Below are 17,849 nucleotides of genomic sequence, written 5' to 3'. Positions count from 1 at the left end.
CCGAGCAGCCCCGCCGGGAGCTCGGCCTGGGAAGGTGGGGAGATACCGGGGTGGTGGGCGAGACTCCCCCGGGGGTGGGAGGGGTGTCCCCAACCGGTGACATCGCTCCGGGGCTCTGGGTGAGGTACATGGGCAGTGAGAAGGGGAGGGGGGAGCCGCGGCTGCACCCCCATTCTGTCATCATCCCTCCCTCGGGGGGCAGGGGGGGACCCCTGCCCCCGTGGGGAACACCCGGGGGGTCTGGGGTAGCCCCCACATCCCCCTCGTATCCCCATGGAGGGGGTGTGAGCTCGGGGTGGGGGGGGTCACACAAGGCCTCCAAGCACAAGGGGTGAACCCAGGACTTGGGGGTGCTGGGTCCTCCCCTCTCCTCATTCTCAGGACCCCCCACCCATCCCGACCCCCCCGTGTGGTCCCCACACTCTGGGCAAGGGGCTCCGCTGGGGTGTTTTGGGTTGAAACGTTGGAAATAGGGGGGTTTACCCCAGAATTGCTCATTTTTGGGGGAACAAGGCTTTTGGTTGGGGAAGGGATTTGATGTAGGGGGTTATGGAGATGGATGGGGGTGATGGGGACTATGTGAGGGGGGTCACAGCTGTGCTGAACCCTGCCTGGGATCTCAGGTGTCCCCCAGAGCTCTCTGTCCCCTCTGGCAGCTCTACCTTCCCCCAGGTGCCTGGGGGTTGTGGATGGGGGTCACAACTGGGCTGAGCCCCATCCTGTGTCACTCAAGGGTCAGCTGTGATCCCACCATGGCTCTCAGGGGTCCCCTCAGGGTCACCCCTCTCTTCTGACAGCTCCATCTGCCGCCAGGTATCTGTGGGATGCAGGTGGGAGTCCAGCTCAGCTCTCAGGGGTCCCCCCAGGGGTTGTGTCCCCTCATGGCAACTCCACATTCCCCCCAGCACAGCTGTGGCCTCTGCCATGGCTGTCAGAGGTGACCTGTGAGCCCCCCCGGGCTCTCAGGGATCCCCCCCGCATCTCTCCACCATGACAGCTCCACCTTCACCCCAGGTACTGGGGGGGCTGCAACTGGGGGCCCTGCTCAGCTCTCAGGGGTCCCTTCAGAGTCTCTCCCCCTTTTCTGACAGCTCCAGCTCCTCCCAGGTACCTGGGGGCTGCAACTGGGGGTCCAGCTCAGCGCTCAGGGGTCCTCCAGGATCCTGCCCTCTCCAGTGACAGCTTCACCTCCCCCAGGTACCCCCTGGCTGAGCAGTGGGGACATGAGCAGGGCTGGGGTGCACCTTTGGGTACTCTGAGTGCCCCCCCACCCTCGGACCACCAAGGATGTGACCCTCTGGCGATGCCTGGCCACGCTGCGCTGGATGGAGCCCTTCCTGCCCTCGCCCTGGGGCTGGAACGGCTCTAGAGGAGGGGCCCGGCCCCCCAACAGCACCGCCGAGGCCAAGCTCAAGGACACTGCCTCCAAGTCCGTGGGATTGTTCTTCATGGTGCTGCTGGACCTCACGGCCATCGTGGGCAACGCCGCCGTCATGACGGTCATCGCCAAGACGCCGGCGCTGCGCAAGTTCGTCTTCGTGTTCCACCTGTGCCTGGTGGATTTCCTGGCAGCCCTCACGCTGATGCCGCTGGAGATGCTGTCTGGCTCGGCCGTGTTTGAGAGCCCGGGGCTGGGCGAGGCCGTGTGCCGCGTGTACCTGTTCCTCAGCGTGTGCCTCACCTCCATGTGCATCCTCTCCATCTCCACCGTCAACGTGGAGCGCTACTACTACGTGGTGCACCCGCTGCGCTATGAGGTGCGCATGACCGCGGGGCTGGTGGCCGGAGTACTGGCTGGCGTGTGGCTCAAGGCCGTGGCCACCTCGCTGGTGCCCGTGCTGGGCTGGCTGTCCCCCGACCGACCGCCGGCGCCCGGCGCTCACGGCTGCTCCTTGCAGTGGAGCCGCGGGCCGTCCTGCAAGGTCTTTGTGGTCTTCTTCGCCGCCTTCTACTTCGTCCTGCCGCTCCTCATCATCGTCGTGGTCTACTGTGGCATGTTCAAGGTGGCGCGAGTGGCGGCCATGCACCACGGCCCGCCGCCCACCTGGATGGAGACGCCGCGGCGGCGCTCGGCGTCGCTCAGCAGCCGCTCCACCATGGTCACCACCTCGGGGGCTCCTCGGACCACCCCACAGAGGATGTTTGGTGGGGGCAAGGCGGCCGCCGTGCTGCTGGCCGTGGGCGGCCAGTTTCTCTTCTGCTGGTTGCCCTACTTCTCCTTCCAGCTGTACACAGCGCTGAGCACTCGGCCCCTGGCTGGGCCGGCGGCCGAGACTGTGGTCACCTGGCTGGGGTTCTGCTGCTTCACCTCCAACCCCTTCTTCTACGGCTGCCTCAACCGGCAGATCCGCGGCGAGCTCGGCCGGCTCCTCACCTGCTTCTTCAAGCAGCCGCCAGAGGAGGACCTGCGGCTGCCGAGCCGCGAGGGCTCCATCGAGGAGAACTTCCTACAGTTCCTCCAGAGCACCGGGCGCCCACCAGAGCCCCCCAACCCTGAGCGGGACCTGCCCCCTGTGGATTTCCGCATCCCGGGGCAGATCGAGGAGGAGACGGCCGAGGCGATGGAGTGGGGAGGGGGCAGCGGGGTGTTCGTGCCCGTGGCGGGCTCTGCCAAAGCGGGGCTGTAGCGTTTGGGGGGTTTGGGGTAAATGTGGCTCTGAGGGGAGAGATGGTCACAGTGACTTGTTGAGGGGGGCTTTGTCACCGCCATGGAGGGTTGGAGGTCCCACAGTGCTTACTGGGCTGGGGGTACCACGCTGCCATGGAGGGTGGAGGGTCCTTATTGCAGCCATGAGGATTTGGGGGGCCCACACGGCCCACTGGGGCGATGGGGTGGGGGCTCCTTGCTGTAGCCATGGAGAGTTGGGGGTCCCTGGCACTTGCTGGAGTGGGAGTGATTCTCACTGTTGTGGGGGATTGGGGGTCCCACAGCACTCGTTGAGGTTTGGGGGGGTCTCCGTCACCACAGCAGGGGACTAGGGGTCCTACAACTCTTGCTGATGTGTGTGGGGTCCTTACTGCCGTGGGGGATTGCAGGTCCCACCATGCTCATCGGGGTGTGGCGGTCCCTATTTTTGCCATCGCAGGTGGCTGAGGGGGTCCCACCACCCTCGTTGGGTTGATGCTGTGGGGAGTCAGCACGGCCACCACTGCAGGGATCGAGGGTCCCGTGGCACCCATGGCTGGGGGGCAGTGACTGGGGGCACAGGCCTAGTGATGGGCCAGGGATAAGAGTGAGGGGCTCGTGTTTGGGGCCTCCACAGGATGGGTGGTCCTTCTACAGCCAGGGAGGGACGGGGAGAGGGGGGCTGCCTGCGGAGGGTGTCCCCTACATCCCCCCGTGGCCCCGAGACCCCTCCTCAGCCCCGGAAACCAGCTCCCCTTCCCCGAGGGCCGGCCCTCTGGGGGTGCGGAGCCTGGGTCCCCTTCATGAGGGCGGACTGGGGGGGCTAGGGCCACCACGGACCCCACCGAGCCCCGCGAGGACTACAACTCCCATCATGCCCGCCAAAAAGAGCCCGGAAGTAGGGTATTTCCCATCATGTCTCGCTCTATCGAGGCGGAAGTAAAGCGCTTCCCCCCCCCCCCCCCCGCCCCATCATACTCTGCTCTAACGTGGTGGAAAGTGATGGCTCCTCCCATCATGCCCCGCTCTACCGAGGCGGAAGTACTCACTCTATCACCCCGCGAGACTTCATTTCCCGGCGTGCCTTGCGGCCAGGACAGGAAATCCGGCGCCGCCTCAGGAGCCGCCCGGGCCGAGGCAGCTGCGGCCCCGATTCCGATCCCGGTCCCGGCCCTGTCCCGGTCCCGGTCCCGCTCTCGGTACCCCCGCCCTCGGCCGCCCGGCCGCCCCCGCCGCCGCCATGGGGTGCACGCTGAGCGCCGAGGATAAGGCGGCGGTGGAGAGGAGTAAAATGATCGACCGCAACCTACGGGAAGACGGCGAGAAGGCAGCCAAGGAGGTGAAGCTGCTGCTGCTCGGTGAGGAGGGGCCGGGGGGAGAGCGGAATGCGGTCTTCCGGGCTCCGGAGGGATTCTGGGGGGGGGCAAAGGGGGCCTCCGCCCTCAGGAAAGAGTTTGGGAATGGAGAAGTGGGGGGATCCATGGATGGGCTGAGGAGGGTCCCGAGGGATCCTCGGCAGGGCTGAGGTGGATGCCGAGGGATCCCTGGCGGAGCTGAAGAGATTCCCGAGGGATCCCTGGATGGGCTGAGGTGGATCCCGAGAGATTCCTGGCGGAGTTGAAGAGATTCCCGAGGGATCCCTGGATGGGCTGAAGAGATTCCCGAGGGATCCCCGGGAGGGCTGAGGTGGATCCCGAGGGATCCCTGGATGGGCTGAGGTGGATCCCGAGGGATCCCTGGCAGAGCTGAAGAGATTCCCGAAGAATCCCTAGGGGGACTGAGGTGGATCCCGAGGAATCCCTAGGGGGGCTGAGGTGGATCGCGAGGGATCCCCGGGTGCTGAGGTGGTGCCGAGGTTCCCCTGGTCCCCTTCCGAGGGAGAGGGCACGGCTCATCCCATCCTAGTGGGGGCGAGGGTGTTCTGGGCTGTCCTGGGATGTGGCCCATGGGCTTTTCCCGGTGGAATGTTCCCTCCGTGTCCTGACGGAAGTCCCCGTGCTCCCTCCCGGATGGGACTGGGCCAAGCCTGGCAGAGGCACGGCTCGTGCCTGGGTCCGGGCATGGAAGGGAGGGAATGCTGGGGCTGGAATGAAATTCCCGGTCAGGGAGAGGGGATAAAACGGTAAAAAGGATTTCCCCTTCAGCAGAGTTTTGCTGTGTTTGGTCTGTGTTTTGGAGTTCTTGGAAGTGATGATGGGAGCTCGGGGGAGGCACAAGCTGCCCTCCCTGAAGGCTGGGGGAGCAGAATGAGATGAGATACTGGGGAGAAGCTGGGTACTGGGGAGAAATCCCTCCTTGTGAGGGTGGGCATGCCCTGGCACAGGGTGCCCAGAGCAGCTATGGCTGCCCCATCCCTGGTAGTGTCCCAGGCCAGGTTGGACAGGGCTTGGAGCACCCTGGGATAGTGGAAGGTGCCCCTGCACATGGCAGGGGATGGACTGGGATGAGCTTCTAAGCCAAACCAGTGTAGGACTCTGGAGTTCTGCTCAAATCCTCACAATTTTATGAGCACCACTCGGGGCTGATGAACCATCTGCTCATGCTGATTTCTCTTTTCAAGGTCTGGGTATATATTTTTGGTTATCCTGATTTTTCTGTCTCGGAGGAGACAGATGGAGTCTGTGAGGATCTGAACAGCAGCACTGAGTGGGTCCTGTTAGAGCAGGATGTGTGAAGGAACCATCCTGCTCCAGGAATCCTTTTTCTTTCCCATTTAGCCTTTTTTCTTCACTCCCTGCACTAGCTGCTCCGAGCTTTGTACTTGCTGTGTCCATGGAAAAGCTCTTGGCTGTGTGTCAGGAGAATCCTTTGTTCTCCAGGTGTTTGTTTTGGTGTTAATAAGCAACACTTGCACATTCCCTGGAATGGAATAATTCTTTCCTCATATTTTTGTATGACATTTTTTCCAAAGCTCCCAAGGCTTCGAGGCCGAGATAGGTCTTATCAGCAAACATGGAATGGGGGGAGTATCCCAAAAATCAAACAGTCATCAGTTGGAATGTGTTAAAAACCAGGCGAGGCTTTAGAACTCAGAGCAGCAGCTGATTTTGGGTTACTGTTGTCTTTGGATGGCAGGAAAATTCCTGCACTTCCTGGTGTGTCTGCAGGTGAGGAGCTTTTTAGGAGTAATTGGAATGTTGATCTGGACCTCCCTCTCGATCTACCTGATGCCAGGTCAGGTTTGCACCTGGTTGTCACTTGCAAATCTCTCTCAGATATTTCCTGGTTTGAAAGCTGAGTGTGGTATTTCCTGGGAATACCAGGATATGCTGGAATCTCCCCACACACATCCTTCTTGATGTGCAGGTAAAGCAGAGCAGGGGATTCCCAGGAGAAATTATCTGCAGTGGGAACATCCTTTCTCTGAGGCACTAGAAGCAGATGGAAAAGCCCATGAGGATTTTTGCATGGTTTGAGAATGGGTTTTTTATCCCACATAAAACTGTCTGGATCTGCAGGGTCTCTTGTAATTCCCTGAGTGGTTTCTGCCCCTCTCAGACAGGGTTGGTGAAAAAAGAAAGAATTTTTCCTGAAGTTTGGAGTCCACACATCCTTCCCAGCTCCATTAAAAGAGCTGCCCCAGTTTGAAATCTGCAGAGTTGTGATGAGCAGGGAAAGGGCTGTGCCTGTGGAGAGGGAGCTGGATCCTTCCCAGCTGGGCTCTGAGGAGGCTGGGGATGGACCCAGAATCTGGAGGGTTGGAAGAGGAGAGGGAGAAAATGCAAATACAGTGAAATTTGGGAGTGGAGAAGTGAAATACAGCCCAGATCAGGAGATTTGGAAGAGGAATTAAATACACATGAAAATCAGGAGATATGTGGGAGAGGAGAGGAAGTAAAATACACCTGAAATCAGGAGATTTAGGAAGAGAAGAAAGAGAGGAAGGTAAAGACATTGAAAATTGGGAGATTTGGGGAGAAAAGAGGAAGTAAAAATCCAGCCAGAAGTGGAAGATCTGAGGAGAGGAAAGGAAGTCAAATACCCCAAAAATCAGGAGATTTAGGAGAGGACAGGATGTCAGAAATCCCCAGATCAGGGTTTGGGTGTGTTTTCCTTTCTCTCCTTCTTATCTTCTCTTGAGCAGGGGAGGAAGGAGAGAGAATTCCAGTTGTGTTCCCTTCTTCTGGGAGCTTTGGCTTGACTTTTGCAGCACCTTCCACCTGGGAGAGGGCTCACATGCTGGGGGAAGTGGCCCCAGCACCTGGATAACTGCAGGATTGCTGGGATAAAGTTAATCTTGGAGCTTCTCCTCAGGGATTTCAAGTCCCTCACTTGTGTTTCCCTTTCACAACTCTGAAATTTGTTGAGCAATTCTAAGTTCTGGGGATATTTTATAAAACAAATGAAACCTGAGTATTGAATAATTACTGACCCTGGTTGTTACAACCCTGTGGGATGTAATTATTGTTCCATGCTAGAATGCCACCAGCAGCTCTGCTGGCATTGGCACTGGCATGGTTGGAGTGATGGCAACAGTGGATTCACTCTCTGGAACAGCAGCTGAAGCTCCTGGGAGGCTGGGAGCAAGCTGGGAATGGCCCAGGAGCCCTCAGTCCCATTTTCCTCCTCCCATTTGCCCTCTGGAAAAGGCTCCTCAACAGGCACACACAGGGTTCTGCTGGTGGGGAAACCTGGCAGATTTTTCCAGCCAAATGGAGGAGGGTGCTGGAGCTCTTCCTGCTTGGTTAGGAGCTAACCCAGATCCTTCACTCTGCTTGCAGTGCCTTTGCCAAGGTCTGGCATGTTGTTCAGGGGTCTGTGTGACCCCGAGTGGTGAAGCTGGATTCCAGAGTTGTCCCATTCCCAAATCCCTGTCAGTGGTGATTTTGTGGCTCTGGCTCTGTGGATGCACCAAGGTTGGACTGTTTTTGCCCAAAACACCCTTTATCCAGCCTGGACTGCTTCCCTGAGTTTGGGTATGCTGTGTAATTACGTTGAAGTGATGCTGCTAATTAATGCAGAGACAATTAAAAGCATAAATTTGTTTTAAAATAACCTTAATTTGCATAATTCACTCTCCTCCACTACACCAAGAGCCCTCAGCTTTTTCCTGACACTGATTTTTCCAATCTTTTTTCTTTCCTGAATTCCCCAAGGCTTCTTCAGCACTGTTTTACTTCTGTTTTGGTTTAAGGTAGGAAAGTGTTTTCTGGGGATGCAAACCCTGGCAGAGCTGGTGCTGCAGTTAATAATGTTGTTAATTGAAGTGGCTTTTCTCAGAGCTCAGCAGCTATGCCTTGGATCCCTGTTCCAGAGGATCCACCTGTGGTCAGACCTGGCTGCTCCTTGGCTCTGGAGCTACTGGATGCCCTTGGAATGGTGATACGAAGCTCTGTGATGGGTGTTGGTCTCCAGATGTTGTCCCAGCAGTGGCTGCTGCTCCAAGTGTCCTTCCTTGTGGGATCTGCTGTAGGAATCCTGCTGGGGAAGCTTCAGGGAGCTGCTGTTTCTCTGATCTTGAAGGTATCTGGGTCTGCTGGAGGTTCCTGGTGACTCATGGCCATGGGAGGATTCTCTTCACACGGTTCACAAGGACCTGCCTCAGGCCAGATTGCACCAGGGAAGGTTTGGGTTGAATATGAGGAAAAATTTCTTCATGACAAAGATTGTACAGCCCTGGCACGGGCTGCCCAGGGCAGTGGTGAAGTCTTCATCCCTGGAAATGCTCAAAAAAGATGTGGATGTGGCATCTGGGACATGGATTAGGGGTGGACATGGCAGTGCTGGGACATGGTTGGACTCGATCTCAGAGGGCTTTTCCAACCTCAACAATTCCATGATTATAATTCATTTGACAGCAGGTCAGATCTCTTTGAAGATGCAGCTCTTCTCTGGGCTTTGAGCTCTGTGGAGGTCTTGCCACAGCTGCAGTGGAGGCTGGAATTTCCCTGTCCTCAGGTGTGGGAGCTGCAGCTTCCACCCATGTTCTCCCACCTTTCCATTGAGTCTCTGTATACCTTCCCCTTGACTTTCTGTTCTGCCTTTTTCCCACCAAAACCACGTGCAGGACAGGCAAAATGTTCCTTATCTCCAGAGTGCCTGAACCCCTCGGGTTTTTCAGGAAATCAGCCATGATTTATTTAATCTCCTGGAAAAGAGAATTTGTTGCACCAGGGTCAGGTGCCCTCTTTTCTGCACACTGCCATTTTCCAGCTGTGGTATGGGAATTCTTCTGCCCCCTGTGTTGTGTGTACATCATATACTCTTGTCAGGACACAGGGGTGAGTGTCCATGCCCAGCCCTGGGATTTGGGGATGGACAATTTCCAGCAGACAGCTTGGTTGAGGAATTGTGATTCCATCTATGCTCCAAGAGCCCTCTGGATATGATTCAAGTTTCATTAAATTCTGAGGCAGTGCATTGAAATAACTCTTCTCAGCAGAGCAGAGGGAGCTGTAAAGAGGAATTTTTTAATTAGATAATGGATCTAATCTTCTGGAAGTTTGGAGTGAGCAGAGCTGTGCCTGCTCCTCCTGGGATGCAGCACTTGCTCCCTGCAGAAGTGGGATAGAAAAATGGAATTCATGCCTTAGATGGGGTTTGGTGCTGCAGTGAGGGACAGATGCTGATTATTTTTCCAGCACGCTCTTTGTGGTGATCCCTGTGCTGTCTCCTTTGTTCCTGGGGATCCAATGCCTGGCTCTTGTTTCATGTTTTCCCAGTTGGTGTTTGGTCACTTCAGTGCATCCTTTAACCTTCTCTGGTTACCAGGGTGGTGCTGCCTGGGTCAGCTTTAGAAACAAACACCAAATGCTGGGACACAGGGTTGGCCTCCTGAAGCTCAGTGCTTTGGGGTCTCCATCCCTGCAAGCTCCCAGTGTTTGGGGAATGAGTTTATCCCTCAGCAGGAGCTGCTGGGCAGGGAGAGCCTGGCTGCATGTTTGGAACAGCTCAGGATTGTTGTTCCTGCAGGAAATTCAGAGGGTGTTTGACTTTTAAAAACGGGCCCAGCACAAGGTGACTCTTGACAATCAGGAGAACTAAGAAATATCTTTTCCAAGCCCAGGTCTTCCCAATGTTCCCTCTCTTTCTAAGTTATCTGTTGCTTTACCATCCAGCTCCTGTTTTACAGGCCTTGCTTGGCTGTTTCTCTGCTGTCGCCATGCAGACTTGGATCCAGAGACACCAGACTTGGCCTTTTTATCCCATATCTCCAAGCACATCTGTTTATCATGAAATCCTGAAATGGATTGAGTTGGACTGGACATTAAGGCTCATATCATTCCGTGGGCAGGGACACTTCCACTATCCCAGGCTGCTCCAAGCCCTATCCAGCCTGGCCTTGGACACTCCCAGTGATCCAGGGGCAGCCACAGCTGCTCTGGGCACACTGTGCCATGACATCACCACCCTGACAGGGAAGAATTCCTCCCCAGTATCCCACCTAACCCTGCCCTCTAGCAATGGGAAGTCATTCTCCCTTGTCCTGTCCCTCCAACCCTTGTCCAAAGTCCCTCTCCAGCTTTCCTGGAGCCCATTTAGGCTCTGGAAGGGGCTCTGAGGTCTCCACCCCTGGAAGTGTTCCAGGCCAGGTTGGACAAGGCTCAGAGCAACCTGGGTTAGTGGAAGTTGTCCCATGGCAGGGGTGGAATGGGAAGAGCTTTATAGCCCCTCCCAACCCAAAGCATTCCATGATTCTGTAATCCCCTGTGTGTGCATGAGGAGCTGTGGGTGCCCAGGAGGCTGGAGATGGTGGTTTGATGTTCAGCCAAGAGCCACACAAGGCCTCTCTCCATGGGGGTCTCCAACCATGCTGGTCAACAGCAGCCATAATTCCTTCAAAACACTCCTGGGGGAGATCAAAGAGCTGGGAAAACAAACTCAAATTTGAGGTCTGTGCTTATAAAATCCCTGGATGATTTGGGCTGGAAGGGATTTTAAAGCTTATCCCATTCCATCCCCTGCCATGGGCAGAGGCACCTTCCACTAGACCAGGTTGCTCCAAGCCCCATCCTGCCTGGCCTGAAAAACTTTCAGGGGTGCAGCAGAGGGTGCTTGCTGCTGGTTTGTAGCTCTTTCACCAACTCCTTAAGGAATTTCTGTGATGGGGTGTTGGTCTCCAGATGTTGTCCCAGCAGTGGCTGCTGCTCCAAGTGTCCTTCCTTGTGGGATCTGCTGTAGGAATCCTGCTGGGGAAGCTTCAGGGAGCTGCTGTTTCTCTGATCTTGAAGGTATCTGGGTCTGCTGGAGGTTCCTGGTGACTCAGTGGTCACTCAGGTCTGGGTGTAGGGGACAGGGACAGGTTCCTACAGCCTGATATTTCCCAGGAATGGTGCAGAATTCCTGGAGATATTTCAACCTTCTCAGTGGTCATAGGATGTTTCTAAGCTTTAAAGCAGTTGTTTTGTTAAAACAGGGTTGAGGCTCCAATAGTTTCAAGGCAAAAAGGAAAACCCCTCTGTTCTGAAGCCAGTCTGGGAGAACTGGGAATGCTCAGCCTGGAGAAGAGAGAAGAGATCTCCAGGGAGATCTTAGACCCCCTTACTGTGCCTGAAGGGGCTCCAGGACATCTGGAGAGGGGCTTTGGACAAGAGCGTGGAGGGACAGGGTGAGAGGGAATGGCTTCCCACTGCCAGAGGACAGGGTTACATGGGATATTGGGAAGGAATTGCTCCTGTCAGGCTGGGGAGGCCCTGGCCCAGTTTGCCCAGAGCAGCTGTGGCTGCCCCATCCCTCGGTGTGTCTGAGGCCATGTTGGACAGGGATTGGAGCAACCTGGGGTAGTGAAGGTATCTCTGCCCATGGCAGGTTGTGGAATGGGGTGGGATTTTAGGTCCTTTCCAACCCAAACCATCCCAGGATTCCTCCTTTGATTCTGCATCTTCCATCGGGGCTGCTGCTCTTCCTGTGCATGTCCCTTTTGGTGGGAAATGCCTCATCAGCTTCAGCCCATGTGCTTCAGCAGGCCCAGCAGTGCTTGGAATTTCACTGCTGTGATCTCAGGGTTTGTGTTGCTCCTGTTTCCAATATGCCATTCCTTACCCAAGCCTTCAACTTTTTCTCCTCTGGAGGCAGTGACAGCCTCCAATGGTTTATCCTGTGCCAGTGGCTCCTGTTCCCTCTGCAGTGAGGCTGTAGCCAGCCCATGTGCCCTGTTTTATTTAAACATACTGTTTTTCCCATCATTCTCGTGGAACTAGGCGTGTCAGCCTAATCTCTCCTGGTTCCTGTTGACTTTTCCAACAATAGCTGGTTTTTTTCAAGCCTGGTGGTACAACACTACTGCTCCTTTCTCTGGTGTTTTTCCCTTTCTCCTGATTTCCAGTGCAGTTCTCTTGCTGCATTTGATTCTGCGGTATCCAAGAGTTTTCTAGGTGTCCACTGAAATTAAAAAAACCTCAAGAAGGGCATATGGGATCTGTGTTACCAAGGAAGGCAGCACTAGGAAGGTCAGGATGTTGGGATCTGCATTCCAAACGATGAAGTTGGAAGGAGGGAAGTGGTGAAGATGCTGAGGATTTGATACTTCAGCTTTCCCCAGCTGTGGCTGCACAGGTCCGTGGGATGCTGGAGGCTGTTGGGGAGATATTCCTCATGGAATACAATCCAGGAGTGCAGTGCTGTGGAAAGCTAAGGAGGGTGTTGGTGGGTAAGGGGAGGGAGGTGTCCATATTCCTTGTGGGGTGGGGTGAGTGTTAAATAAAGAAAATGTGTTTATCAGGGAAATGCCCTTTGGGATTTAGGGTGATTTGAACAGCTCCTGCTCCACACTTCCAGTGGATCTCATGCCAGTGGATATTTTTGGATCTGGACTCCTCCCAACTTGGTTGAGCTGTTTGTTTGGGCCCCTTTCAGCCTGTCTGAGGGGAGCTGGTTCCATTTGGGAACTGTAACCACAGCCAGATGATCCAGCATGGCTTCGAGTCTGCTCCTCATATGGAGGGTCCTGTCACATTCCCAGGTCTGTAACTCACCTCTGGAGCTTCAAGTGAACTCCTGGGGTTATTCCCAAGCTGTTGACTCTGAAATGCCCCTGGATCTGGGAGCTCACCAAAGGCTGCAGCACTTCAGGAGTGGGCTAGTGGAGTTCCTACCAAATCCCTGCAAAGTTTCTGAACTGGCTGCTGCTGGAGGTCCAAGCTACATGCCTGTGTCAGGCCCTTCAGTTTTGTCTTCCTCATTTGTACTTTAATGGATTTTCCGGTGCATCCCTGTTCCGTCCCTGGAAGGATTTGTTTCAGCAGTGACCTGGTTTCTCTTCAGAAACTTGCAGATGTTCCAGGGCTTTTCCCCTTAATTATGTGTGTAGAATTCCTTTCCTGAAGTACAGTTTAATGCAGTTTTGATACAACTTCAGGGAAAAATACCACTGAAAACAGGACTTTTAGGACCTTCTGGAGCAGGAAACTGGATGCTTATATCTGGAAGATGTAGGGAGTCTGACCTACCTCCTTGGAGAATTTCTAAAGCAAAAATTAAGGGTTGTGTAGAATTTCTCTCTTCGAATCCCCAGTCCAAGCTGTGTTTTGTTGCTCTTTTCCCTGTAATCTCCAGCACATGGCCATGCCAAGTTGCTTGCCATCTGCTGCTCCAGGAAATCCTCTGGCTTTCTTGGGGGAAATGGTTGGATGATAATTTCCTCCCTGTGTATCCTTTGCTTTCCCAGGGGCCAGCTCTGATACAGCTGGAAAGCTGAATCAGTTTGCTCCTGCTCAGGAGGGAGAAGGGATCTAGCTGTAGGATCTGGCTGTAGGAACGGGTACAGGGATTGCCACCCTTGGAGATGGAATTCCAGCACTTAGATGCTGAGCTTTTCCCTAAGAACCTGTGGGATGTTACTGGGATGTTGTTACTGGGATGTCACAGGTGTGGTCTGGCATGTTGCTGGGTGAGGTGTGGGGGTTTTCAGAAGCTGTGATGCCTTCTGGCTCCATCTGATTTCCAGAGGGAATGGTTGAATGCTTCTGAAAGGGTGCATTGAGGACAGGGACATTGTGGAATTCTTGCCCGGTGTGTCCATGGAGTGGGGCAGTCCCTGTAACAGATGAGCTGCTCTTTGTGTCCAGGGTGGGATGAAGAGGTTCCTCACTGCTATTTTGGGAAAAGGGAAGTTAAGGCTTCTGAAGCAGTTTTTCCATGGGGTTACAACATTCACGCTGAGCTCAGCCCTGGTTTCTTGTGGCAGAATGTGATCCCTGTCTGGCTGTGCTCATGGGAGCAGAGGAGAAAGGTTTGCTTCTACTTAGACAGGCAGAAATGTCCCATGAACACCCTGGTTTCCATGGGTTTGAATCCACTCTCACATCTCCTGATCTTTGAGGTCTTCCTGGCTCCCCATCTAGTCCCTGTCTAAGGTCCCAGAGTTGAAGGCTTTGCCTGAGGAATCTGTAAGAATTCCAATGTAACTCTATCCACTCTTGATGTGAATTTCTAGTGTGGAGCATCAGTTTGCTGTAGGCTGAAGCAGTGTTTTAGTAGCATTCAGATTGCCACTCGTTATTCCCCTACTGAAGGATTCAGCCACACTGGCTATAAACAGCACATGGAAGTCCCCAGAAGTGGAAACGAAGGGTGCAGGATAAAAGCTCCTGAGTTGGTCCAATATGGATCCCTTCAGGCAAACCCTTTCCAGTGGGTTGGGAAGAGGGGAATAGCAACTTCTCTGATGTGAACATCTGCAGGTGTTTAGAGAAGCATCAAAGGACAGGAGTGAGACCTAGAGATGTTGAAATCAGTTCCAGAAAGGAAGAGTAAAATGGGAATGATTGGCTGGAGTGGAGTGAGAGAACCTTCCAGGCATTGCATTCCACCCCCTGCCATGGCAGGGACACCTTCTACCAGCCCAGGCTGCTCCAAGCCCTGTCCAGCCTGGCCTTGGACACTCCCAGGAATGGGGCAGCCACAGCTGCTCTGGGCACACTGTGCCATGGGCTTGCCACCATCACAGAGAACAATTCCTTCCCAATATCCCTGACATCTGGCAGTGGGAAGCCATCCTCCCTCATCCTGTCCTTCCAGGGCCTTGTCCAAAGCTCCTCTCCAGCTCTCCTGGAGCCCCTTTAGGCACTGGAAAGGGCTCTAAGGTCTCCCCAGAGCCTTCTCCAGGCTGGATACCAACAGCTCTCCCAGCCTGGCTCCAGAATCATGGAATCCAGGATTGTTTGGGTGGGAAGGGACCTTCAAGCTCATCTAACCCCCTGCCATGGGCAGAGACACCTTCCAATGAACCTGGTTGTTTCCAGGGATGAGGGAGCCACAGCTTCTCTGGGAAGGCTGTGCCAGGGTCTCATCACCCTCTAGAAATTTCTTCCCAATATCCCATCTAATCCTCTTTTTGTCAGCAGGAAGGTGTTCCTCTGTGTCAGACTAGACATGGGCAGTGTTAATCCCTTTTTTCCCCGTGGCATTGCCCATCTCCTGGACCATCCCAGCAGGAGCTTCAGCCTTCCATTCCAGAGCTGCAGCTGGAGGGAAGATGTTTTTCAGTGAGTGTTAATGAGGTACCTTGTCTGGGTGGCTCTTGCCTGAGAGAGAGAACCTGGAACAACAGGAAAAACTTCTTTAGGAATAACAGCTCACTGCTTGGCCATGGCTGAGGAGCCAGTCTGGGGTAGTGTGTTGGTGAGGAGAGAGTTCAGAGGATGTGGGTTCCTACTTTCCCCCTCTGTAGTAAGGTGTGATTAACCTTGGAGAGAGGAATTCCTGCTCTACCAGGCAGTGTTTGGGGTTGAGAGAGGAAGGGGTTAAAGGAATCTGGTTGGAATTAGTGCTGTATTGGGAGGGCTGGATCTGATGGTGTTGGTGACAGGTAGAACAGCTTGGCTGTGGCAGGAGATTATTTTGGGGTAATCTAAGGAGGAAACAACAGTAAATGATGCTGAGAAGGCAAAAGCAGACAGGTCATGTCAAAAGTCCCTTCTCAGTCTGGATTCAGGGCTGTTTGGGGGCACCAAATTTGAAATCCCAGCACTTGGATCCTGGGAATGTGGAGGGTGGGCGTGGGAAATAAAAAGGATTTGTGTCCTCCCAGGGTGGAAGTGCTGAGTCCACAGACTGTTAATGTTTTCACACCTGACCATAAACACTGAGCTGCTCTGGGAGAGCTGGGAATGTTCACCCTGGAGGAGGGAAGGATCCAGGGAGACCTGAGGTCTAAAGGGGCTTCAGGAGAGCTGGACAGGAACTTTGGACAAAGGCCTGGAGTGACAGGACACAGGGAATGGCTTCCCACTGACAAGGGGCAGGGATAGATGGGATATTGGGAAGGAATTCTCCCCTGTGGGGGTGGGGAGGCCCTGGCCCAGTTTGCCCAGAGCAGCTGTGGCTGCCCCTGGATCCCTGGATGCATCCAAGGCCAGGTTGGATGGGGCTTGGAGAAAACTGGGACAGTGAAGGTGTCCCTGCCTGTAGCAGGAGGTGGAATAGGATGGGATTTAAGGACCCTTCCAACCCAGACCATCCTGGAATTCTGTGGGTGATTTATTCCATCCGGGCTCACCTGAGTCATCTGTCCAAATCCAAGCAGGTCCAACATCATTCCTTGCCTACAGCCAGCCCAGCTCTGTAGCTGGGGGAGTCTGGAGGCCAAGGAGCCCTCAGGTGATGGCAGAGCCAGCTGAGCTGAGCTCCTGCTGCCACACGAGGTGAAGTTCTGGAGTTCTGCTGACTTCAGGAGCATTGGGCCTGCCTTTGGCACACTCCTGGCTGGGACAGGCATGTGGAGAGCTCTGCTAAGCTCCACAAACCAGGAGAACTGATGGTTTGCAATCCCAGCTCTCCACTGCCCTGAGCCATGCAGGAGGGACTTGGTTTGGGAGTGTTCTGGGATCTGGGACAAAAAATAGGAAAACCAGGGAACTTGCTGGGTTTTGCAGTCAGGAATAACTGACCTTGCTTCAAGGGGTAATTGACCTCCCCAGGATAACTGCCCCTTCTTCAAGGGATAACTGAGCCCTGTCTAGGGATAACTGACCCACCCCCAGGGATGAGTGACCTCCCTCATGGATAACTGACCCCTGTCTAGGCATAACTGACCCCCGCCAGGGATAATTGCCCCCCCCCCCCCCCCCCCAGCCCTGCAGAGGTTTGGAAGCCAGGTATTCTTGGCATTCCTTGAAGGAAGGCTGTTGGTATGCAGATGTGCCTGCAGCTCTGAGATTTCACCCTGTGCCAGGGGTCACTTCCCACCTGGTTGTTCAAGGCCTTTCCTGCCCAGCTCAGTAATGGTGGCAGCATCTGGTGGTGCTGATGCACTTTGTCTGTCTTGGCCTGGAGTGAGGGATGGGAGCTGCTCTGTTGGATAAATCCTCATCCCAGCTCTTCAGACCTGCCTCCCAGTTGGCTGCCCTTGCTGATCTCTGGAAATTGAGAAATTCCAGGGTTTTTTAGCCATTGAACTCGTGGTGACTGTTGGCATCTGTAAATAAAATCCAGGAAGGATGTGACAGGACAGTCCAGTGGAACTCTACTACCAGCAGCAATGCACAAGGAATATCCTACTCCAAATCCCATCAACTCCTCTGTGGGAACTGGAAAAAGCACATCCTGCTTTTCCTTTCAGTTTCATGTGGTTAACTGGATGGTTTTTGTGCTTTTCAGGTGCTGGAGAGTCTGGGAAAAGCACCATTGTGAAGCAGATGAAGTAAGTGAGTGCAGGCTGCCACCTTTGTTTTTGTGGGATAAAAAATGTGTGATGCCCTTCTGGTTTGGCCTGGGAATAATAAGCTGGTTTCCTTCCAGGATTATCCATGAGGATGGCTACTCAGAGGAGGAATGCAAACAGTATAAAGTGGTTGTGTACAGCAACACCATCCAATCCATCATCGCCATCATCAGAGCCATGGGAAGGCTAAAGATAGACTTTGGGGAAGTTGCCAGAGCAGTGAGTATTGCATTTATTTCCTTAGTCTGAACTTGTTAATGAATCCTGGAATTTTAGTCTGGGCCAGAATATGTTTTTGTCAAGATAAAGTAGCAAAAAAACTTTAGTGTATTGTCAGTACAAAATATCAATATTTTACTGAGGTTCTGGGTAAGAACCTTTAGTAGTTTGAATGCTCAAAAAAAAAAAAAAAAAAAAACCACCAACCCAGATCTTTCTCTAAATTATTTGAATTTTTGGGAATTTTGAGTTTGAAGTTTTGGGAGGTTTGAGGCCCTGCTTTTCCCCTTCCCTCTAGCTCTGCTCCTTCCCTGGCCTGTTTCTTGCATTCATGTCCAGCACTTTGAGCTGGAAGTCAGGAAACCTTGATGGTTGTGGTGGTGGTGAGAAGGACACAGAGGG

General features: G+C 54.1%; 2 protein-coding genes across 3 annotated transcripts in view; both read left to right on the top strand.

Annotated features, from left to right (window-relative positions):
* Positions 1 to 1,274: 1,274 nt before the first annotated feature.
* On the top strand, positions 1,275 to 2,627 carry GPR61 (G protein-coupled receptor 61). Its single transcript, XM_059867845.1, has one exon. The coding sequence runs from the start codon at positions 1,326 to 1,328 to the stop codon at positions 2,625 to 2,627; it is 1,302 nt and encodes a 433-aa protein (XP_059723828.1). The 5' UTR covers positions 1,275 to 1,325.
* Positions 2,628 to 3,733: 1,106 nt separating this feature from the next.
* The window catches only part of GNAI3 (G protein subunit alpha i3), a 29,434-nt gene continuing 15,318 nt past the window's right edge, over positions 3,734 to 17,849 (top strand). For both annotated transcript variants that reach the window (XM_059867479.1, XM_059867477.1), the window contains exons 1-3: positions 3,734 to 3,984; positions 17,165 to 17,207; positions 17,306 to 17,447. In XM_059867479.1, the coding sequence (XP_059723462.1) occupies positions 3,867 to 3,984; positions 17,165 to 17,207; positions 17,306 to 17,447 (303 nt within the window). In that variant the 5' untranslated portion in view covers positions 3,734 to 3,866. The remainder of the gene's footprint in view (positions 3,985 to 17,164; positions 17,208 to 17,305; positions 17,448 to 17,849) is intronic.

Source organism: Haemorhous mexicanus, chromosome 25, assembly GCF_027477595.1.
Source record: "Haemorhous mexicanus isolate bHaeMex1 chromosome 25, bHaeMex1.pri, whole genome shotgun sequence".
NCBI classification, from domain to species: Eukaryota; Metazoa; Chordata; class Aves; order Passeriformes; family Fringillidae; genus Haemorhous; species Haemorhous mexicanus.
Note: the sequence above shows the minus strand (reverse complement) of the source record. Positions and strands in the feature narration are given on the sequence as shown.

Coding starts and splice junctions, on each gene's coding strand:
- GPR61 (XM_059867845.1), top strand. CDS start 1,326: ATGGAGCCCTTCCTGCCCTCGCCCTGGGGCTGGAACGGCTCTAGAGGA.